The sequence below is a fragment of the Arabidopsis thaliana genome, chromosome 5 (assembly GCF_000001735.4).
Source record: "Arabidopsis thaliana chromosome 5, partial sequence".
Lineage (NCBI taxonomy): Eukaryota > Viridiplantae > Streptophyta > Magnoliopsida > Brassicales > Brassicaceae > Arabidopsis > Arabidopsis thaliana.
The window spans coordinates 6,377,876-6,402,859 of NC_003076.8; the positions used below are offsets into that span (position 1 = coordinate 6,377,876).

The following is a 24,984-nucleotide window of genomic DNA, read 5'->3' on the forward strand; positions in this document are numbered from 1 at the left end:
ATATTCATAACCAAAATTAGCTTTTATGATATTGGCTCAACTATTTTGGACTATTTAAAATCTCATCTTAATAACATAATTGGAAGAAAACCAAAATTAAGATGAAAACTTGTAAACTTTTATAAATGATCTGAATATAATTTACTAACATAATATTCAAAGTTAAGAACTTGTTGATATATGTGGTCAACTATAAAACACCACGTTTGAAATTCATAAGGTATTAGTTGATTTTTCATAGTTTTTCTCTATCAATAATGCTATTCGAAAAACGTCATGTATGTGTGTTTTCTAGATTTGAACAAGAAGAAACGGTCTTGTCTCTTTCGTTAGACGGTCATGTCTTCGGGAACATCCGATTAAAAAAAAAGTTACACGCGTTGACTTTTATTACAAAAATTGCAGTAAATCTGGCAGTAACTGCGTAAAGTAAAAATAATGTAAATAATAATCTTCACCGGAAGACAAATCTTTTGATCTGACTTTCGTCTCTCTGTCTCTCTTGTCTCGTTTCTTCAGAGGCTATGGGGATCTCCTTAAGCAAGCGTCGACGAGACAACAACAACAACCACCACCATCCCCACCACAATCCGCCGTACTATTACTCCGATCCTCCACCACAACAACCGCCGCCTCAAAACGGGTATAGCTACTCTCACAATTACCCCGTTTCAACTCCACAGCTCTCTCTTCCTCCACCACCGGCTCAGCCACCGTCTTCTTCTCAGCCTCCTCCGTCGCAGATTAGTTACCGACCGTACGGTCAAAACTACCATCAAAACCAATACTACCCGCAACAAGCTCCTCCGTATTTCACCGGTTATCATCACAATGGGTTTAATCCGATGATGAGGCCGGTTTATTTCGGTCCGACTCCGGTTGCGGTTATGGAACCGCCTGCACCTTATGTGGAGCATCAGACCGCTAAGAAGGTTAAGAACGATGTCAATGTGAATAAAGCTACGGTGAGGCTCGTAGCTGACGATCTTAACCCTGGTCATTATCTTGTTTCCTTCGTCTTCGATGCCTTATTCGATGGCAGGTATAACTTCTTCACTCCAAAATTTGAGTCAAGTTTCCGACTTTAGAACCAGAATTTGAATGAGATTGGCTAATTAGCGTAGAGGGGTCTTGTAGATTATACTGAATCTCAAATTTGGATCGTAAAGGTTCAAACTTTACATGATATGACTCATTTATTCAGTGAAAGTTAGGGTTTTTGCTGGGACGAGATTGATTAAAAGGAAACATCTTTACTCATGTTTCAGTTCTGAATTATGTGTTGCCACAATTTGGGATGAAAAAGGTTAAAATTTGACATGATCTAGGTGATGAATATGTGATTGGTTCAGAAACCAAACAATACAGGCTTCAGTTACATAACTGATTGATTTTAGGAGTTATTGTAGTTCATTTAATGGTTCGGAACTACTAAGCTAGTTAGCAACTGAATCAACCTTATTACTCTCCTGTGTTGCATACCAAGTTTAGGTATTAAGATTATCTGACGAGGAGTCTCATTATGTTACTTGTCTCATTTTCAGTTTCACTATCATATTTTTTGGAGAAGAGGAATCAAAGTGCACAATCGTCCCTCATTTACCAGAAGCTTTCCCACCAATCAAAGTCCCTTTCCAAAAAGGTGCCGGGCAGAAGTTTCTACAAGCTCCAGGGACAGGAATCGACCTAGGCTTCTTTTCACTGGATGATCTATCGAAACCATCACCAGAAGAGGTGTACCCACTTGTAATATCAGCCGAGACAGTAATATCACCAAGCTCGGTTTCAGAGGAACCATTAGTTCATAAGCAGATCACTCAAGCGGTTTTGGAGAAGACTAATGATGGATCTTTCAAAGTGAAAGTCATGAAACAGATTCTATGGATTGAAGGAGAACGATATGAACTACAAGAGTTGTATGGAATCGATAATTCAATCACACAAGGTACTGCTGCATCGGGGTTAGAGGATACTGGTGGCAAAGAATGTGTCATTTGCTTGACTGAACCTAAGGACACAGCCGTCATGCCTTGTAGACATTTGGTACAAACTTCTAGCAATTCTCTTTGCTTTCTTCAATTCTTCTAAACGCAATTTTTTTCATTTACTCGGTAAACCTATAAATCGTTGGTAGCGTTTCAGTTATGGAACAAGCAAATTCTGTCATTTTAGACTTGCTTCATATTGCTGTTGATTGTCTCTAAAGCAAATCTACATCAAGTCTTTCACAAGACCATAACTTTTTGGTTGAATTGTCATCAAGACTAAATCATGTTGTGTTGTCTGTTGCAGTGTTTGTGCAGTGATTGCGCAGAAGAACTGAGGTTTCAGACAAACAAATGTCCCATTTGTAGACAACCTATCCATGAGCTTGTAAAGATTAAAGTGGAAAGTAGTGATGAACAACACTGAAAAAGAGGTTTCTTCCCTTCACTTAAACACCATGTTTGATTCTTTCTTCTTCTTCTTTTTGAAAACCGTCAAATCGAATTCTTTTGCCCTTTTTTCTTATACAAATGTGTTTTCTCATGTCATACTCTTGCACATATTTGTTGGTCTTAGTTTTGGGAAACTCAAAGAAAAAAAAGTCAGTAATGTATATATAGCTCCAATGGTTCTTGAGAAACTTTCTCTTTGTATCTTTCTACTTGAAACACTCATTCTGTAACTGAATACTTTTTGGTTTGGGCATTGCTCAAATATAACTTGCAATCATATGTTGTTTATCGTAACGTTTCGGGTTTATAATCTAGAAACCGAACCTCCTAGTAACCACAATTCTATATCAAAAATAGACAGGAAAAATCTGCAAGAGTCTTGGATAGCTCTATGTGTCCCTAATTTGGCTTTCTTTTAACTCTTTCTTTTTGAGAAAGTAAAAGTTTGTGTAGATGAGAAAATGGGGACCTTGATAATTACAAAGATTCAAAAGAAAATAAAGAGAGATGGGAACTGAAGTTGATGAGAACATTCAAAGAAGTAATCTTTTTTTCTTCTCTCCTTTTTGCTTTTTGTCTGTAAAAAAGGCTCAAATAAAAGGAAAAGCTGGTAGGAGATGGAGAATGTTTCCTATTGAAGTTAAGCCTGAGAAAGAAAAAAGTTTTAAAAAAAAAGTGAAGCTTGAGTTCATTCTTTTTGACAGAATGCTCAAACTTTTGAAATGAGGAATAAAAAAAAGTCTTTGTTTGATAGTAGTGAAGTGACTCTCTTTACAAGCAATATTATTTCTCCATACACATTATGATTCCATGTGGTATCATATCTATGAACTATGAAACCCCTAGGGTCTATGTGTGATTGTCTTTGTCTTGTTTTGGACTATATAATGAATTTGAAGTGATACTTTTCCCTTTCTGCCTATGACAATGTTTACTAGTCATACCATGATGTTTAATCAAAATTCCTTACCGAATCTCGGCATTGATCACCTATTTCTATGTATGTGTCACTGTATCAATATATTTTTCAATTTCCTATATTCTATTTTAGACCAACCTTCTTTTCTTAGATTTGACATTACAGTGGATATATATGGTTCAGAAAGAAGTTTTAAGTTTTAACTAACTCCACAATTGCATTCAATTAGCCACTAGGAAAAATGATTGATGTTGCTCAATGGAATATTTAGCAATTAAAAGCAAGATTACTTTTCATAGGGTAATTGTGGCTGAGGTTTAAACTCAAAATGAAGATAATGACGATTGAAAGACTAAAAGATTATTGGAATTGAATTGACACAGCTCAACGCACAACATAATGTGACTTGAAGGGGAAAAAAAGGAAGTACCTATTTTTGCAGAAATACTTATGGAGTTTTTGTAGACATCTAGATCTTTAGGGAGTTATGTTATTGGTTATATACTTATATAAAGGTCAAGGCTCACAACTTTTCATGTACGTGTTAGGGATTCAATATGAGAGTCACATAGGTGTATATGGCCTCGTCACATGGCTTAGTAAACGATCTATTTGTGGTGTTTAGTGGAGATGGGAAGCGTCGTTGTAAGATGGTGGTGCGCCGCAGTTACTGATATAATAGGTGTTGCAATATTGAAGTCTATAATATTTGGTAAAGTTCAGTTCATGGCTAGCTTAGCTCTGAACTTGATTTATGCGTTTTGGATGTTATCTTGAAGATGTAGGTTGAAAAGAATATATTTCGTTGATAATTTTGTATCTTATTATTTGCACACTCGAGTACTATTTATTTTCTCGTAATGTAAGTATGTAACCTAGCTCCAAATTTCTTCACTTGCAAGTTTAGGATTGCAAATAACTAGTCATGATGGCTTCCTTGTGTGTGTGGTGTATACAGATATGCTACATGGATTTTTAAAATTTACAGTATGTTAAAACTAATACGAATCTAGTACCACCGGCAAATATAATGTCATTATTTCCGTCAGTTCATAGTTCATATATACTGTCAATTCTCAACCATATATAATTTACCAAAAAAATAATAGAAACCTCTATTATTCTGTCAGATTCTCAGCCATATATATACTTACCAAATAAATATAAACCTCTTGTATCATTCACACTATCAAGATTTAACTAAATACGGACTAATAGCCAATAAGTTTAACATTTTCCAAGCTAAAATATAGCAATTCAAGTCCGAGACGTATTATGATAAGATTCGTATAAGAAAAAAAAAAAAAAAAAAACGAATCTATAAGGAAAAGATGGTAACAAAAGGAGAGAATAGAGACAAAACCCCCAATTAATGTCATTTTGTCAATAAGAAGAAGATGACCCCATGTGAACATTGGAGACTCATGTGACTCAATTCTATCATTTTAGGCAAATATTCAGCTACAAATTTTATCGCAATAAACCCAAAATTATTCAAATGTTGGTAGTTAGCTGATAAGTAAGTTGTTTTTATGTTGTCGAATTCAAGTCTTGTGACTTTCTATAGATCAAAGTCTTTTTGTTTTCACTAAGAAAAAAATGTACAAATCAAAAATTCAGCATTTATACAAAAAAACACTGAATTGTTTTCCCTTAAGACATATACAGCATATATAAATATATATTGAGTCCTTGTATCAAACTTTTTAAATTAATTTAGAACATCATGAAAATTTTAGGGATCATCGTGCATAATCGATTTATAACTTTTGACTGGCAAGATAAAATCGTTTTGATCATTCAACACAAATTTGCTAGCATATACCCAATATAACTTCAAATAATCCAATAATGCAGCAAGTTTTCGACAAATAATTCCCCAGCCATCGTAAAACTTTATCATAAATGTCAAAATTGTACCATGTCCTTTCGTTCTAAAAGACTTGGCCTATAGTATACGAGTTAACGTTACTTTTTGTCCTATCCAATTATATGGTACAAAAAACTACAAACTACTGATATATGGCGATGAAATATCTACTAGCTAGATTTTTTTACGAGTAACACTTTTTGTTGTTCACTTAATTAACACCCCCTAATATTACTAGGATGTAACATGCTTGTATCTCGTTCGTTGCTTTTTTTTTCTTCATTTCTAAACTTCTCCATATATAAACATTTATGGTATATATATATATTCCATAAAAACGATAGTTTACGTGTATAAAAATCGTCGGATATAACTAAAAAGCGTGAGCCACCAAACAATATTAGGGTTTATTATGATCGATCTCATCATGTACAATGCATTTAATTTCAGCTAATGGTACGATCATATTAACTACATGCTAACAAGTAGTACTAATTAATTAACATCTTACATTTTGTTCTCTTTTTCCATATAATTTCGCAGGCGTAATTATAATCTTATGATTCTTATAATTTTCGACTTTAATTAAGTAAGTGCTCAGATTCCATGCATTAGTAGCTTAGTGGTTAGTTAGAGTTGAGTTAGGATATACGGTCAAGTTCATACATCACACATGTTCAGTGACGATTATGGTACTACGAACAAATCCGTTGTGCATGAACCACTTAATTGGTTGTTTAGGATTTGGTCTAGACAATAAATTCGTGGTGGACTTACGAATTTTTTTTGACCAAGGAACATGCTCACATTTGATATTAATTACTTGGTGCTTCGGCAAAGTTAGAATGAAATCAAGATTTATATATTTTTCTATGCATGTGTGTTCATAACTTCTTTTTTTGGTTTTATTCGCTTTACTAATCGACAATTACATCAGTGAAATTTCCTTTTTTCATTAAACAGTTATATCTTTAAAAAAGAGTTTAATTATAGTATTATTTAAATTTAAAGCAAAAAGGAAAACTAAAATAAGGGAAGAATGTCTCATGCCATGTTTACATTATTTAGGCTTTTGAAAAAAAAAACAATAATGATAAATGCGTAGAAAAAAAGTGTCTAAATTTAGAGAGAAAAAAATGCTTACCAGCTAAGAGCATCTTCATCAGTGAAATACCTTCTTAGTTTCTAAAAAAAAAAGATATTAGTATTTTAATAAATATTAGTTATATAATTAAATTTTAATAATAAAATAATATTTAATCAATAGATGATATACAAGTGTTTTTATGGGTTTCTCAGAGTTCTACTCTCTCTCATACTTTTTGATTATATTTTATTTTCATATTGAACAGTTTCTGGATGAGAAACTATCGATGGAAATGTTCTAAAATATTACTTATAAGAAAATTAAGAGAAACTGATGCGGCCGAAAACGTGATTATGTTCACTCGTAAGAGTGAGGCTTTCATCATTTACCCAACCCCACCCTTTTTTTCCCTTCATTTTTTTTTTGTTTTCTCTTTTAAACTAATCTTTTAAAGTTACAATTAGTTGTTTAACATTCTTGTAGTAGTATTTCTTATGTAAGGTTAAATCTCTTTTTCCCATTAAGACAAAATAATAATAATTTCAAACTCATATTCGTATGCCATATTTTCACATAAGGCGTCTCTTTCTTTAACCAATTTTGTCATTTTTTCATCTAGTTGGTCCCACTGTTTCAGTTTTAACTTTTACTATATACATATCATTCAATTATTGAAGTAATTTGGACAAAAAGTCAAAAATAAAAAGAAAAGATAGTTGGATATAACTTGTGAACTCTAAAAATCTGTTTTTTTTTAGTAACGCAATAAAAAATTTAAGCTTTAAAAAACATTAACTAAATTTTAAGCTTTCAAAATCTTAGGTTGATAGATACTATCAGAATCCTGCGGTAGTGTGTAGTAGATACTAGATAAACCATTTATTAAATTTCTGGTTTACAATTTCTTTTCAATATTCCTTCAAAACTTGTTTCTCTTAAAAATAAATTGTTTAATATGCTTAATGTAAAAACATTATCGGTCTAGTTAAAGACCAAAAAATTAAAGTTTCCACACCATGATTCAATTTGTAGCGAAAAAAGCATAGTTTCCATGTAAGAATGGTTAGGTTATTAATCCACTATAAATTATTTGTTTGCGAATCGTTTTAAAACATTCTTTCTGTATAATTTTGTAAGTTTTATAAGAAGCTTGTGTCTGCTTCATATTATTTTATATTTGTTTAATATTTTACGGCCATTCAAGTTTTGCAGTATTTTTTTCTTGGTTGAATTAATTTTGACTATATAGAATTACATTTTTTTGTGTTTTAAGTAAAAAAATTTTATACAACTATACAAAAAGGAAAACAAAACTGGATAAGCATTAGAGTGCCCCTCCAATTATGGGTGTGGTTTAGATAGAATAAATGCATTGTTTAGTTGTTATTACCAAACCTGATCCGTGGTGATTTTTATATGAAACGAAATAAATACATATATCGAGTATAGTCGTTAATGATGGAAAAAACGAGCCATGCGTGATATGATATAATTGGGACAAATTATTACGTGTATGTGAATCGATATGGTCAATAGTTCTTTGAATCGTAAAATTAAATCAATCATGATTGGGTATTACAATCATAAAAACTCTTAGGTTTGTGTTTATTTGCTTTATTCATTTTACTTTCTCTGCTATAATTTATTTAACACTCCATGTTTTGAGCCGGTCTGAAAAGTCCATGCGATATTTAATTTTATCCTAGATATAGTAATTTACTGTTTTGAATTTCTTGACCATAATAAATCAAATGCTATTAATTAAGATACCAACCAAACTCTAAAATCTATATCGGATCGAAACCAAATAAAATTACAAAAATGTCAAAGTCCTTCATGATTCTTACACAATAAAGGTTAGTATTTTTTTTAGAGGAAAATGAACTACTTGCAGCCCAATTAATTATTATTTGTATAAATCATACTATATTTTTATTATACATCAATACATTTTCTATTTATAAATAAATAATACATCTGTAAACCGGCCAGACCAGATTGTGGACCGTGCGTGATCCAATTCAACACCCACTCTGTTTTTAAAAAACATTGTTACAAAATTGTTTCATCCCCTACATTTTAGGTGTACATTCCAAAACCACAAATATATTTATTTTAAATGGATAATTGAAATGTTCTGTTTGATTATTCCAAGCCTATATAGAGTTACCATATGAAAGAACAAAAAAAAAAATACATATACTTTTCTTATAATATTGTTGTAGGTATTAATGTATATTTAATATCGATGAATGTTGGTGTTGTGATTTACTGATATTTTTCTTATAATTTAAAAGTTACAAGTAAATTTATCATTTATGCGACTCCATGCATATGTCATCCAATTTTTTTGTTGTTTGTTCATAATTTTTTTTTGCCTTGCTTCTAAATGATCAGTAATCAGATCAAACTAAAACTCTTTAAGATAATTAGATAATTAGTTAGACCGTTAAGATTGATTTGGATTTACTAGAATTTCGAAATTAATTTATTGGGGTAAGAAAGAATGAAAGATCATTCCAAAATTTAATGTAGCAAAATTCCTAGGACCGGTTTATACGGAAGGAATAAAGAGAGAACAGCTTCACGTTTTTCATCACATAGTAACGTCAAATTAACCAGCTCATTTGTCGTAATTAAGAAACAAAATTAATCTAAATACTTTAATGAATTCCCATTAAACAATTGTTTGTTTAGTTGATGCCAAGCCGAGCCACAATAAGCCGAGCTAATAATTAGTACTAAAAGTGCAAATTAAAATAGTTAGCACATTCTTTTTTATATATAACAATAAATAGCACATTCTTAGATAGGGGATGTTATGAATATTCATAGTCCCCATTTCCAACGTTTACTTTGTTGTACTAATAGATTATTTTCACACTTAAAATGTATTATTATATTTTATATCCACTTACTATTTTTCTTTAAAAGGGAAAGTATTTAAATCTCAACAATGCACAAATTAAAATCATAAACCATATTATAAGAATTTTGACTCTATACTATATTCGAAAATTAAATTATTTTTGTATGTTAAAAAGAAGATATAATCCTCTCTATATTCAAATTTATAGATTTTAGAACATTAAAAACGGTAATACCATTAGTACTCCTATCTTTAATGACACATCATACTCCTAATCTAGTTTGACAATTTACATTTCACATCTAACCATTAAATTATAACCAAAAAAAGATTAAAATTAATATTAAAATATAAAAACCCAAAATAAGAGTACACTGCACTCACTTCATTTCTCCTAATAAATTAAAGCCCATCTTAAAAAAGATAACGAAGTAGCAACTTTGCATCATCATCGTCATCTCTCTCTCTCTCTCTCCCTCTCATTCTGAAATAGATGAAGTAGAGAAGTTAATGTTCACCAAACTTACTGTAAAGCCTGAAACTTTCTTCCTTCTTCTTCTTTGCTTCATTCAAGTAAGTCTCTGATTTGCATTCTCTGTTTCTCTTTTGCATATTTGTCTTCCATGGCAAATACCCAATAACTAAAGAGACTTCTTTCTTCTGTTTTCTCAGATAATGTATGATATGTCTGTGTTCACAGTTATGTTTGCTTCTGACTTCTAAATCTATTTCTTTAATAATAGTTTTTGGGTTTGATGTTGCAGATTAATCTTTCAAGAACCAGCGGAGTTGTCTCAGATCTAGTGATAAAAGTGAGATAGATTTGAATTTCGTCACCAATTCAAGAAAAGATGAGTAAAGAAGAGTTTATGAAGATCCAGGTTTGTTCATCACTTTTTTATATTTCTTACATAACATGAAAAATTTGCTCTGTTTTTATTTACTCTGTTTCTTTTGTTGTTGTTGTGTAGACTTGTGTTCTCAAAGTGAATATTCATTGTGATGGTTGTAAGCAGAAAGTGAAGAAAATCTTGCAGAAAATTGAAGGTAAAATACAAAAATTTTGACTTTAAATTCAAAGCCAATCTTATGTCATCAAGCTTTGACTAACACTCCAAAGTCTTTTTGATGATCTTTAGGTGTTTTCACGACAAAGATAGACGCAGAGCTAGGGAAAGTGACTGTATCTGGAAACGTCGACCCATCAGTTCTTATCAAGAAGCTCTTGAAATCTGGTAAACATGCCGAAATCTGGGGAGCTCCCAAGGGAGGATCTAACAACAATCAGAACCAACCCAACTTGGCCAATCAGTTCAAAGCCATGCAGATTGATCATGGCGGCAAAGGCGGTGGCGGTGGTGGTGGAGGCCCTGCTAACAATAACAAAGGCCAAAAGATCGGTGGAGGCGGTGGTGGAGGAGGAGGCGGCGGCGGAGGTGGTGGTGGCGGACCACCGAAGATGGTTATTCCACAGTTAACACCACAACAGATGCAGCAGTTGAATCCTCAACAGCTTCAGCAGCTACAACAACTTCAGCAGATGAAAGGGTTTCAAGATCTGAAGCTTCCTCCTCAGTTAAAGGGTGGTCCAGGTCCGGGACCTGGCTCTGTTCCTATGAACAAGAATCCTCAGATGCCTAATAATCCTAATCAGAAGGCTGTGAAGTTCAATGTTCCTGATGATGATGATGAGGAAGATTTTAGTGATGAATTCGATGATGAGTTTGATGAAGATGACGACGAGTTTGATGATGATTTGGAAGATGATGAGTTTGACGACCACCCACCTCCGCCTAACAAAATGAAGCCTATGATGGGTGGTGGTAACATGATCATGCCTAATAACATGATGCCTAACATGATGATGCCTAACGCTCAACAAATGTTAAACGCTCATAAGAATGGTGGTGGTCCTGGACCCGCCGGAGGTAAAATTGAGGGTAAAGGTATGCCTTTTCCGGTTCAAATGGGCGGCGGTGGTGGAGGTCCCGGTGGTAAGAAGGGAGGTCCCGGTGGAGGCGGGGGTAATATGGGGAATCAGAACCAAGGAGGAGGAGGCAAGAACGGTGGAAAAGGCGGTGGTGGACATCCGTTAGATGGAAAAATGGGCGGCGGAGGTGGCGGTCCCAACGGTAATAAAGGAGGTGGCGGAGTCCAGATGAACGGAGGTCCCAACGGTGGGAAAAAGGGTGGTGGTGGAGGCGGCGGCGGAGGAGGAGGACCCATGAGTGGAGGCCTCCCGCCAGGTTTCCGGCCAATGGGAGGCGGTGGTGGTGGAGGGGGAGGACCTCAGAGCATGAGTATGCCAATGGGCGGTGCAATGGGTGGTCCAATGGGAAGTCTACCACAAATGGGTGGTGGTCCCGGTCCAATGAGTAATAATATGCAGGCGGTTCAAGGATTACCCGCAATGGGTCCAGGAGGTGGTGGTGGCGGTGGCCCATCCGCAGAAGCACCACCAGGATATTTCCAAGGCCAAGTCTCCGGAAACGGCGGAGGCGGACAAGACTCAATGCCGGGAAACCCCTACTTACAACAGCAGCAACAGCAACAACAACAACAATACTTAGCGGCGGTTATGAACCAGCAACGATCCATGGGAAACGAACGGTTCCAGCCGATGATGTACGCTAGACCACCGCCAGCTGTCAACTATATGCCACCACAACCGCAACCGCACCAACAACATCCATACCCGTATCCATATCCGTATCCACCCCAGTATCCGCCTCACAATGGTGACCAGTATTCTGATTACTTCAATGACGAGAACACATCAAGCTGCAATATTATGTGAACAACAACAACAAAACTTTCCATAGTTTGTGTCCGGTCTGTGATTATACATGGAAATGTTTTTTTTTTCATAATTATTGGGGGTTCTTAGAATCCTTTTTTTTCCTCCAACGGATCAAATCCTAAATTATATTAGGATTTTTTTTTATAATTTGTGATAGTTCTTAAGTAATTTTATAGAATCATAATATATAAAATCAAACGAATATTTTATATTCAGTACTTGTTTTTTACCTCTGGGTTCTTACTTTCTTAATGAGATCTCAGTGTTCATATGTTGTTTATATGTTCCAGAAAAAATGAAATAAAATAAGCCATTATGGAATGAGTTTTCTTTTAGAGTTTTGTGACTCATGTTTTTTCTTATTGTAAAGAATATACGAATTTGCAATGAACAAGTTTGGTAGATACTAGATAGTATATACCAAACCCTCCAGAAAAATAATCGGACTGCGATAGTGTGATAATGACTCTTCTGATTCAATAAAACTCCTTTTAATTTAAGAAAAAAAAACTAATTAATTCTTTACTTTATTTTTCAAACTGAGCAAAAATAATGGAATTGGACTTGTGTCCCACCCACTATTATTTTAGATCATTTTGTCCAATTGGTTTTGGCTTTAATCTTTCACTTTTATTATTAGGTTTGAATAGATTTTCTAAAAGGAAAAAGATTACAACGACAAAAGTAAACAGATCAGTTGTATTAAAATAAAAATATAAATAAAGGAGACAATAAGAAACGCTGATTGTGAGGATGGCAACATTTGCTTTTCAAGACTACTTGTTAAGTAAAAACTTTAAATGTACCAATACATTTTGCCATTTTAGCCCCCCTCACATTTACAAGCATTTTATAGTTTACACCATGATCGATTGATATAAGTTCATCGATACTATATCGCAAAGGACGGGTTTGATTTTGGTCGCGGCACAGCGGTTTGCAAAGTAGTCTTATTAGAGAGGTTGTTTGATTAGTACAATTTGTGTTTAGGCCGGTTTAATATCTTAACTTGTGAGTGAAAAAAAACAATAGGTGATCATGGTATGATGATGTATGACTGAATGATCAACATGATGATGAAGTATGAATGGGACCTAAAGAAGTGAAATTAAATGTGCTTGCGGCAGCTATTAGTATATCGCGTCACATAGACACAGGACTCAGCACACGTTTCTTCTTCATTCTTATGATTTTTTGTGCCTTTTTATGTTTAAATAACACACAAACTTATTTAAGAAGCGCTTTGGATTCGTCCAGATTTTGCTTCTTTCATACGTATTCTGCTTTATTTTTTTCTTTCTTTCTAAAGCTATTTTATTGTTTTCCCCAAAAACTCTTGTACAACACAATTCCATATCTAGAACGGGAAAACAAATTTACTCAGAGATCCCTTAATTGTTTATGGACCAAAAAAAAAGAACAGAGATGAAATGAGAATACAAGTTTAAGGCATCATCAGAACAGGGCTGCTCGAGGTCCGACACTTGTGTCATCTCTCTTGTTTGTTTGCAGTTCCAATGCTATCCTCACGGCGAATTTACTTATTTACCTTACTCCGTAAAACTGTGTTACTTGCCACTTTTACCAACCAAAGAATCCGTTACGGATATTGACAAATCAACCCATCTTTTTCCCTTGTTTTCTCTTTGGGTCCCATTGTTTTAATTTTGTCCCTTCATATTATTTCATTTCATTATTTAGTTATGGCCAAAAGCGAACAAAAGTGAATTTCTAGTGTTCACATATTACAAAAAGAATGTTTAGTTAACCCGATCTTTAAGAAACTTTAATTACACTTACCTAGTCATGGGATTTTTACGGAAACAAATATTGCTTTAACATAACTTTCAAAATATCACAAAATGTTAGAATTTATAATAACTTCAACTTTTTGTTGTTCAAAGGAAAAAAAAAACTTTAACTTTCAAAATATCATAAAATGTTAGAATTTTGAATAACTTAAATTTGTCACAAAAAGGTAGTTTTGCATAATTAGCTTATCAACCTTTTTTGTCATCAATTAACTTATTAATTAAGTTAGTGGCAAAATTTTGATAAACAGAGAAAATGAAACCAAAGCTGATCTAGTCAGTTGATGATCCAATAAGAAAGTGCCAAGTCATCATCATTGAATTATTGTGAGTTTTAACGTCTGCATCACAGCCGTCCGATTGAGAGACCTCTAAGATGGCGCCAGAGAGAGAGAAGCTCAGCTGTCGAGGAGACGCGTGGGTTCCACATTTTGGCTCCTCCCTCACTCACTGTTTTTGCTCGCCGGTTACGAAACCGCTCGAACCACGGATGATGACGTGATGTGTTGGTTAACGCCGTTAAAATGCCATAATTGTCATGTCACATGTAAAGTATCAATAAAGACACTTAGATTATTAAATGTGAATATATACTACAATAGGGGCCACGTAATTTATAAAGTTGGTATACACTTCATAATTACAATCAGAGAAAAGCAAGAAAAAGGGCTTTATAAATTAACGCAAATGTTCCCTATTCGTACCATGAAAACCTGCAGACCAATCGAATTGCGGGCAATAGCCGATTCAAATATCGTTAATTTCACGTAAATATAGAGTCTATTATTACATAGTCATTTCTAACCAATTAAATTATCAGAATCCTAAGCGAATAAACCCTATAGATAACTTGTATATATGATGTATGTATTTTGAGATAATAGGAAATATACATGCAATAAGTTTTTTTTTGGTGGAGACATTAAAAAATAGGGATGGATGTGACAGAAACAGAAAGAGCGTGTGTGATATTGAGAGCCCCGAAAAGAGATTATTGGAGAAGGAAGTGAGCACATGGAGAGGCTTGTTTGTGTTTCCGATGTTGTAAGAAGGAATATTACAAACCAACAAAAGTCAAATCTGTCTTATTTGGAATTCAAGGATCTCAATCGTTTGGACAACAAATCAATCGGGACACTCAGAATATATATAGAAAGAAAATGAGAAATATTTCACTTACTTAGAAAGAAATGTTTCATGACATTCTAAAAAGATTTTAAATGAAACGATAATAACAAAACAAAAAACGATCCAATTCACATATTCATTTATACATATCGATTATAACATAAAACAAAGGTAGATACGTATTGGATTTGGATTCGATTTGCCATAATTATATAAATTGTGCGAAAGTTTTAAACCTTCTTTCTATCTCAGCTAACTTCTTCTCCGTGATATCTACTCACATTCGTCAATATTCTCATCCCAAAAATGGTCAGTGCATGGTTCTGTTTTCATAAACGCATTATCACAAACGTCTTCGTATCAAACCTAACAGATAAATCAATTACTCACTGAAAAAAAAACTACATTTAGTGCACTCTCCACCTTCTGCTTTTATTTTTCTTCTTCTCATATTTGGAAAAGCTTTTACTTACTTACCCTCCCATTATAAAAGTTATTAATCTGTTGACTTTCTTCGGACAGGAAAAGAATAGAGGAAAATTAAATGGGTCACGTGAAGCTGATATAAGAAGCAAAGCAGAGACCACTTTGACAAACAACTAAGCAAGTATGCAAAAAGTCTTTGACTACTACTAATAATTGAACCACACGCTTTCTTACAGTTTTTATAGTAAACTCGATTAAATTATTTTGTTAGTGTACTACTTCTTGACTGTTTCAATTACCAGTTTTAGTATCTGTATAGTTTTCTCTTTATGCTCTCTGCTATTTCCACAAAAATAATTGCTTTATATAGTGTTTGATTATGCAAATGGACACTGACACTAAAAGTCTAAAAGCCGAGTACAATTTCTACTCCCGAGTTTTCGCTTAACATGGACTCACAATTTGTGAAGTGCAAACCAATAGCTGGAAAAAAGAATCTACAACGGCAAGGAAACAATACACGAATTAATGGCTAGTATTCAATTGTTATGAAAACAAAAGAATATAATTAAATCAATATTATCAAAAATATATATGTTTTTTTGGTTTAATGTTAAGAGAATATATATATAATATATGTGACATTTATATCATTTATAATACTGACCTAAAAAATTATATCATTTACAATATTATCATTTATATATATATAAAAAAATCCACCAAATAGAAGAAAACCTATGACATTTATAATACTGACCTAAATCTTGTAGCAGGTTCGGTCCAGAGTATACATGAAAGAAGTCATGACTTTCTGCTCGAATATATTTGGCCAAAACTTTAAGGAGATATTTTTTTTAACATCAACTTATTACAGGTATAATAATAAAACAATTGAAATGGGCACAGTTTTTTTCATTAATTCTACATCAGAAAACGTTGGACCGACAATGTCATGTAATAGCCAAAGATGTGTCCACCTAAAATCGATGTTTGATATCGACAACAAAATAATAACTACAGAACTAGCACTTTTTGTTTAAAGACCATTTACAAACTTAAATCTCTTTTGAAAACTTAGGATTTTTAATATTATTCACGTTCAAGATTCTTAAACCGTTTGTTGCTGGGGTTTATTCGACTCCAACTAGGTTATTTTCAAGTCTTTTGATGAAAGAGATAGATCATCACTGAGTCTTTATCAGTTGTTGCAAATCAGATAAAAGCAAAACCGAATTTATATAGAAAAAAACACACACAAAAAAAGCAGAAATATGAACTGATCATCTAGACATTATATAGGTACAAAACTGTATTATAGTTTGTTCAAGCTCGATCTATGTCAGTCTCATCAATTCATGTTGGTATTGAATCAATGTGAAAATAGATGGACTCAAGATTGTACTTCAATATCTGCATACATGTACTACAAGTCTACAATATTATTACTCGTTAACGTGCATTCGTAATTGTCGACTTTAAGCATGCATGTATAAGTAAGAGAGCTGAAGGAATCAAAGCAACAGGACACGAACGGGTCACGGGCAAAAGGAAAAATTAAAATACTAGAAAACAATTTAGATAGAAAATGCATGGAATATAATAATGAGAGGCAGTGAGATTTTTTGGTGGGTCAATATGGCGATGTAGATAATGCTTACTTCATGGCCCAGAATGTTGCAACAGCCTTTTTCTCATAAAAATCATAATTTGATATTTATATACTGTAATTCTATAAAGAAGCATTATACAAGTAAAATTGTATGTAAAATTAATGTATAGTGCAAACATTATTAATTATCATATGATCCAAAAAAAAAGGTCATCAGAAAAGACTTGTCCTTGTAATGCATATGATTGATTCAACTTAGTGAGTGGGCTTTAATGGGTCGACCCCAATCCTTTCATTTCCTTTACTGCTTCTGTTTTTTGTTTTCTCATATAAATATATTACTTTTGCATACATTGTTACATGTATATGAATTGATATTGTCATAATCGAACCCCGGACATATTTCTGGTAGCACCACGTGAAAGATAGGATAACATTTATTCAACTAAACAAAACAGGTCAGAATTCACTTCACCCAATTCCCCTCAAATATCTTGCATTTTTTTTTCATTAGTAATTATTTTGTTTAATATTCTATCACCCCACTCCTGGCTCCTGCCTTTTAACTTTTAAGCCATTCATTATGAGGAGAGTATAACTTATTTATAAATGTCTAGTTTCTACCAAGTAACCTTCAAAAACCTCAAACAATAAATCTTCAAAGCCAGTTTATTTAAGTAACCATTCTTTTATAAATTTATTCTATTATAAACTTAAACCTACATGTAATTTTATTTAAGTAACTATTCTTTTCAGATAAAAATACAATTATTCCTTGTCTGCACGGAGAAGCGAGGGAAATATTGTCTGTAACATATTAATTCTTTTTTTTTTTTGTTATATAAAAATAAAATAGATTTGCATCCACTTTATGAATTCTTGATATATATTTTAATATTAAAATACAATTTGTATTCCATAGTATACACGAAAAATTGTTTTTTAATATGTGATGAATGACATAGAATAGTTTCTTAATAATCCCATAAATTGGCCAAAATGCTGAAAAATGGTCAACTAAAATTGCGGTCTAATCTTCTTTAAATTGAATATCCTCTCCTTTTAGCCTTTTGTGTGGAATTAGAAAGACCAAAGTAAAATCACATGTCGGTAATTCAATTGCAAGAATATTTAAACGTACGACAAAGATTAAACATATACTTACTGTATAATATAATCTAGAAAATTGTCTTAAGTACAGGTTAGACTCTTAGGGTGTAGGGAAAATTATATATAAACAAAAGAAGAAGAAGAAATTAGTGAAGGTGTTTAAAGTATTTAAAGGATAAAGAGAGTTAAAAGAAGAGTTAGACTTGTACGAGTCAAAGTGAGGAGTTCGAAGTAGAGATGGTTCAAGACCCAACACGGTCTAGTGTCAGTAATGTTCACATGGCAATGTCCATTCACCGGCTGCTTCCGGTTTTATCTTTTCTCCAATCTTCAACGGCTAAACATTTTTCCTCTACCCATCAAATGACCGGCAAAAGTTAAACAAAATTACGCAATTTAATGTCATGTGTTTGGACATAATTGTGATTGTTTATTTTCCGATGTCGTTTGTGTATTTCACCGTTAAAATTTTCATGTTTAGAACTTACAAGTTGACATTCTGTTTTTTTCTTTAAACTCTGGTTTTATAATTTGCTTGATCCCTTTTTTTTTGGTAAACTGCGTTATCCAGTTTTGAATATTTTCTTGAATTGCAGCCAAATGTTTCCAATTGCTATCAATTTTCGACATAGAGTTGGTTTGTTTTCATGATGAAAATAACTAAATAAGTACAAATGAAAAAATCTTGATTTATTCAAATAAGTTGGAATTGTATCAACTTCAAGAATATTTATTTTGCATTTGAAACAGAGTTATTAGCAAACTCATATCATAATGATTTATCTTATTTGTTGTTGTTGTTGTGCTACTATCCAAATTTCAATTTGGTAACATGTATTTTACTGATAAGAAAACAAAGAAGCAAATGTATTTTCGGTTCAAAATTGTGGTTTGTATTTTATTTACATAGACTTATATGTGAAACTCTATTCAAGACTTTTAGACGAGGTTTATCAAATATTGTACACAACTAAGATTACCTAGTACTTCATTTCGTGCTCTTGAAGTTTTGTAAATACCACTGTAGGTGTATTCGTTTTTTTTTTTTATAAAAGATGTTCTTCAAAATCGTAAGTTGGTCCTCGAAGATGTAAAATTAGTCGAATCCACCTCTAGTGAAGTTTTTATTTGCTGAACGTAAAAGTCTTTTTCACCGTCAATGAAATTTAGTGGTTGAACAAAATTCAGAATAAAACACTATTATGATACAAATATATTAAATACCACACAATAATAATATATATTGGGATGGTTGAGCACTTACTTAATGTATTAAGTTGTTACTTCAGCCCTATAAAAGAGAGGAATTGGCCTAATATATGTCCGACCAAACCCTTCAATTATGGTCTGCTACAAATTATTTTCTTAAATTTTGTTTGCTAATTCCCAAGTTCGAACCCAACTTTATATTTGACTAATAAGATTATTCCCTTAAATTTTGTTCTTATTTTGTTTTTTCTATAATATAATTCATCACCGAATAGTTCTTCACTGATTTCTAAGGTATATTGTTACACATTCGTTTTCTCATGGTAAAACCTAAAATTAAATACCATACACAATCTATGATCAGTCGTCCAGTGGCAATCTATAAATAGTATTTTAAAATAGTACAAACCATAAATTGCAGAATAAAATTATCTACATAGGAAAGATTTATAATTAATTAAAGATAAATGTTTCTTATAAGAAAAAGAAAACTTGTAATAGTAGAGAAGAAAACGAATAGTAAATTTGTTTAGTAGAGAATAAAGCTAATATGATAAATTAATGTATTTTAGGTTGTAATTGTTTGTTTCTAATTTTTGATAGACACTATCATAGAATATTTTTCTTTTGTCAACTAGATCATAACATCATGCTAAATAAAACTCCCATGTGGGAGATCGATCTTTTTTCTTTTTGGAGGTCGATCTCTTGTAGGCTAGATAACAACATATGGCATATTGGCATGCCACTACTACACACCCCAACGGCCCAACCCACAAAATACAGCTCTAGAGACCCTAGTCTCACCCTTAGAACTTGGTGGCATGTATCATCCGTTCAAAATTTCAAGATTTTTAGGTTTTGGACTCTTTTAACTTATAAATGATAATATTATTAGGGACAATGTCCCACATCGGAAGTTGAGTACGATTTTAAGTGATATATATAAGATATAGGTCTTTTCACCTATTGCCAATTGGTTTTAGGTTGGAAGCCCACACTCTAATATGGTATCAGAGCCCGATCCGCACATACTCAACCCGATCCACATCGGTCCGGCCCAATACTTGGCCCGCCGATCTATGCCCAAACATATCGAGATCAATGGCTAGAAGAGCCATCATCTCGAGGAGGCGTATTAGGGACAATGTCCCACATCGGAAGTTGAGTAGGATTTTAAATGGTATATATAAGATATGGGCCTCTCTACCTATTGCCAATTGGTTTTAGGTTGGAAGCGCTCACTCTAATAAATATTACCTGCATAAACTTTATATAGAACTGTCAAACAATATAAAAAACTATCCAGAGACAAGTCTGGCCATGCTAGACACGTTTTTTCCATACGTGACATAAACCAACCAAGAGCCGTCACGCCGTAATTATCAATGTCACGTCTTATCCACTAAATAAGTAAATACACAACGATCGATTAGTAATTTCTATAACTGAAGCAACCTCATCGAATCACATAATTTTTTGATATCAAACTAGTTCTATCTAATCAGGTTAAATAGCCTTTTAAAAATTCAAATTTCTACAAATTAGTGACATGAAAATTTTGATATTATATAAATACTGTCGTATTAAGTGGGTAATGAGTTAAAAACAAAATAACATCGAATAAAACCATAATAATACGTGTAGACCATTAGTAATTAGTTACACTAAAGATTATAAAAAGGGATAAGCCGTAATAATATTATGGTAAATAAATCAACAGATTCTTGATTTGCTTGTTATGTTTTCAGTTAAAAATATTCTAATCTACGAATGAGAACGGTCAAAAAGGGAAGCTAAGAGCATCATTAATGGTAGTTTCTTAGGATAATCTTCATATAGTTTTTATCTTATGAATATTCTTATAATTGATTTTGAAAATTTTGAAATTAAGAATTTGGTTAAGAGATTGAAATTTTGGCAATATGCAATGGTGGACTCTTAATTTGGAGTTCTTAAAAAAAAATTGAAAAAAAAAATTAGAAACAGTATAATTTTAAAAAACTTAATAATTATTACAACTCATAAAATTTGAAACATACATAACATAAAATTTTAAACAAATATGACAAACAATTAAATTTAATACTTAATTTATTTAAGAATTAAGATTACTTAAATTAAAATATTATATTTAATACCTAATTTATATAAGAATTAACCTAAGAATCATTAGATTTGGCTCTTATATAAGAACTATGCTTAACAATTAATTGAATTATAATATTAAATTTAAGACCGATTTTATCTAAAAACTAATCTAAAAAACTATCAATAATGATGGTTTAATGGCTATCTCCAAAACAACAAGTACTAAGAAAAAAAAACCGGAAAATCCGAACGCTCCATGAGCCGAGCCGGGTCCTAGCCAATGAGTGATAATCCGGTGAAACGCATATTCAAAAACCCTCGATATAGCAAAAAGACAACGGAAACAAATTAACGGTCAGGATTGTCAGTTCGGTAAAAGTTATGGGACCCACGTATCTAATAGGGGAATCTTTCTGATGTACGGTTGGATTTTCATGCTCGTGGGCCCCACTTTTCCTCCATACCTCACTACACCCCACGCCTCATTATTACTCTCTCTCTCTTTATTAATTAGTTTATAATATATTAACTCGTTTTTTCCTTACTTCGGGTAATTAAAGAGAAAGTACGTTACGAAACCAAATAAAAACAATCAATTAATCAGAAGAAAAATCTCGGAGAAGAAGAGTTGAAAAAATTGAGTGGGTACATATGTTTGAAAAGTAGTGTAGTAGTGTAAATAGGAGTTAGAAAAAGTGATTGGTACGAAATGTTTTAACTTAAAGAAGAGAAGATCACAGAGAATCTGAGGACTGTAATTGCACAAAATCGCCCCCGATGACTTTGTATGAAAAGGACACAACCATACAAAGAGACAGGAACAGCAAGTGGAACATGTGAGTGATTGCACAACTTCATCTAATGGGTCGTTTTTATATTGTTGGATGGCCAAGTTTTTTTCTATTAGATACGTTTTAGTTGTGTACACACTGTTCTTTTTTTATTGGAGTTTTAGGCTATTGAGTTTGTGTACTGAAATGCAGACTAATCATGATAGATTTACTGTGTGTGCATGTTTATTTTTGTAATGTTGTACTTGTTTGGAATTGAGTCCTATATGTATTGGTTTACTACCAAGTCACTCAAGACTGAATTTTACCTTGCCGAGAATGTTTATAGACTCATAGTAGGGCTTTTTATAGTAAACATAATAAGGCCACATCGAATCGAATATTTTAGAAATGAAATATGAATGACGTACTGTATACAGTTTAATAGTTTATGCAAATTAGTTCTGGTTTCATTATTTCTGGCTTTATAATTGAGTGTTTTTACGATGTTTTTTTTTTTGTCAACATGTCCTAATCTTTTAATGATATATTTTTATGATGAAGAATTCAAATTTTTTTATATAAACCTTTAACACAAAAGGATATTGGTTAAACCTTCTATTATTTCTGGCAAACAAAAAGAAAAACCTTCTCTGTTTTTCTAAATACGCAATCAAATGCATAGTACATAAATCATAGGATTCTCTCTATAATAAATAGTTGATTTGGACAACTTGATTTACCAATTACCATGATCGGAACTTGACTGGCAATTTGAAATGAAATGCGCGTATGTAAGACATCTGTGTGTGAATGTATAACAATTAGGCCGAAACTTTATTCATGCATAGCAGATGAAATAATATCATTGTCTGGTATAATTGGGCTTGGATTGATTTTAAATTTTTAATGCACATATGCTGCAAGAAATAGGTACCAACCTTTTACAAACCCATTAGCCCATTGAGCCAAAATAATATATAATGCTAACGCCTTAGTTTTCTTCTTCGTTTCTTCTTTTCTTCTTGACTTGTTTATGAACAGAAAGATTTATATCTTCACCTGTTTTTTACTTCATCCGAAAAAAAAAAAAACCATTTGGCATCTTACAAACACTAAGATAACAAAACTTGGAAAATAATGGAACTGATGTGAGGAACTGAAATCGAATATTCTAATATTTACAAATCCAAATTCTTAATGAACACTGCACTAGCATGAAAGCACCAGTGGTCTAGTGGTAGAATAGTACCCTGCCACGGTACAGACCCGGGTTCGATTCCCGGCTGGTGCATTTATTTTTTTAAATCTGTAATTATGGATTGGTGGCGTAATAAAACAATTCATGATTATAGGTTATCATTTTCCATTTGATCTTTTGCTCCACATGTAATGAAACTAATTCATCTGTTAAGCGTAGAGATTTTTTTACCAATTCTTGTTGAATAGGCCCGGGAAGACAAGCACAAGTGAAGTTAATGGACTTTGTACATCTAATACAAGCCCAAAAGGAACATAAAAATTGGGTGAAACTGTGAAAGTGACCAAGAGGTGCAACTTGTTGATTGATTCAAAATTACAAATGGATGATGGAAAACAAATAATAATTAATGGGGCTGTTTTTCTTCTTTCTGCACTTTTCTAAAATAAGATTGGGATGTCAAAAAAAAAAAAAAAAGAATGTATACTTAAGAGATTTTTCATTTTTTCTTTCTCTTGCCATATTTTTGCCTAATATAAATACTGAAGAATTAAATGAAATTAGTTGAATTTCAGCAAAACACATCCGTTATATCTTTTTTTTTTGGCTTTTTTTTTGGTTTTATGAAAAACTAGAACCGTCTTAATCCTAGTTAGGACTTTTTGATGATGATAAGACTAGACTTTAAATTTTGAACATCGGCGATAAAAAAGTATTTCATGTGCAGAGTGGTACTCTCTACTCTTCGGATGAAAATACAGTATATTTAATTGTTTTATTAAATTATAATATACTGACGAAAAAAGAATTATAATATACTGTATTTATTTTAGTAAGGGAAATCCATATCAGATTTTCTGTCGAGACACTAGTATTAAAAAGCACGTGTTATATGCAATGATATCTGGACCAAATCAGCATGCTGTGATCTTTTCCTTGAACTCTTGGAAGCACACAAATTCATAGTACATTTCCATATTTTCGTGTAACTTGTGGAATAATTAAACAACTTCGTTCTACATTTTCGTACTTACACAATTTAGCACTTACACTTAACTTTTTAATTTTTAATAAGCCATTCGTATTTTATGTTTTTTAAAATAAATTATTATAAATATAAAAAATCATAAGCCATTCGAGTGTTACGTCATTTTGTCAACTATTCTACTTTAACACTGGTTTTATTGGTCTACAAAAACTAGCGTACATTACAAAAACTAGATTGTTTCATAAATGAAAGTAAATTGTTTTGCACAAAAAAATATAATATTATACATTGATTCATTTATTACTCCAAAAGTTATCTTTACTCCAACAATAATGAATTACTACTTTCATAGGTTTTATGGTGGTCACTGCTATATATTTTTGTATGACTAAAGCTTGCTCGGCTAATCAAACAGAAATTCAAAACCACCTCCCTCATGGTACTGAAAAGAGATAATACCACTCTACGTCTCTATGACTCTATCATTGTGAAAAGTTATAAACATGGTAAACCTTTTCTTAATTATGGCCTCAACTTACATAGGGATGCTAAAATGTATAGATAAAGAATTAAAGATACCTTATGTGTCTTTATTTCGAGGCACTAGTAATAAAAGATACAGAAAAGCATGTGTTTATGTATTTAAATTGAACAC

General features: G+C 32.4%; 2 protein-coding genes, 5 long non-coding RNA genes and 2 other non-coding genes across 13 annotated transcripts; 5 read left to right on the plus strand and 4 right to left on the minus strand.

Annotated features, from left to right (window-relative positions):
• Positions 1-273: 273 nt before the first annotated feature.
• Positions 274-2,730, plus strand: LUL3 (RING/U-box superfamily protein). The gene is made up of 3 exons (NM_121913.3): positions 274-1,042; positions 1,545-2,043; positions 2,293-2,730. Exons 1-3 carry the CDS (start codon positions 525-527, stop codon positions 2,410-2,412), a joined length of 1,137 nt encoding a protein of 378 aa, NP_197409.1. The 5' UTR covers positions 274-524; the 3' UTR covers positions 2,413-2,730.
• A 6,735-nt stretch (positions 2,731-9,465) lies between these two features.
• On the plus strand, positions 9,466-12,304 carry AT5G19090 (Heavy metal transport/detoxification superfamily protein). 5 transcript variants are annotated; one of them, NM_001161247.1, is made up of 6 exons: positions 9,614-9,756; positions 9,948-10,064; positions 10,155-10,230; positions 10,323-11,093; positions 11,325-11,327; positions 11,463-12,149. In NM_001161247.1, exons 2-6 carry the CDS (start codon positions 10,035-10,037, stop codon positions 11,978-11,980), a joined length of 1,398 nt encoding a protein of 465 aa, NP_001154719.1. In that variant the 5' UTR covers positions 9,614-9,756; positions 9,948-10,034; the 3' UTR covers positions 11,981-12,149. The 5 variants fall into 5 exon arrangements, with proteins under 5 accessions (NP_197410.1, NP_001331475.1, NP_001154719.1 ...); NM_180520.2 differs by lacking the exon at positions 11,325-11,327 and having other exon boundaries at positions 10,323-11,090; positions 11,457-12,149; NM_121914.4 differs by having other exon boundaries at positions 9,466-9,756; positions 10,323-12,304.
• A 1,091-nt stretch (positions 12,305-13,395) lies between these two features.
• Positions 13,396-13,743, plus strand: AT5G02945. Its single transcript, NR_142642.1, has one exon. It is a non-coding gene; the product is annotated as an other RNA (long non-coding RNA).
• A 410-nt stretch (positions 13,744-14,153) lies between these two features.
• Positions 14,154-14,818, minus strand: AT5G02955. The gene has a single exon (NR_142643.1). It is a non-coding gene; the product is annotated as an other RNA (long non-coding RNA).
• Positions 14,819-18,243: 3,425 nt separating this feature from the next.
• On the minus strand, positions 18,244-18,446 carry AT5G02965. The gene has a single exon (NR_142644.1). It is a non-coding gene; the product is annotated as an other RNA (long non-coding RNA).
• A 1,465-nt stretch (positions 18,447-19,911) lies between these two features.
• On the minus strand, positions 19,912-20,110 carry AT5G02975. Its single transcript, NR_142645.1, has one exon. It is a non-coding gene; the product is annotated as an other RNA (non-coding RNA).
• A 1,641-nt stretch (positions 20,111-21,751) lies between these two features.
• On the minus strand, positions 21,752-22,224 carry AT5G02985. Its single transcript, NR_142646.1, has one exon. It is a non-coding gene; the product is annotated as an other RNA (long non-coding RNA).
• AT5G03005 lies at positions 21,823-22,261 on the plus strand. Its single transcript, NR_142647.1, has one exon. It is a non-coding gene; the product is annotated as an other RNA (long non-coding RNA).
• A 1,102-nt stretch (positions 22,262-23,363) lies between these two features.
• On the plus strand, positions 23,364-23,434 carry AT5G19095. The gene has a single exon. It is a non-coding gene; the product is annotated as a tRNA-Gly (tRNA).
• Positions 23,435-24,984: the final 1,550 nt, after the last annotated feature.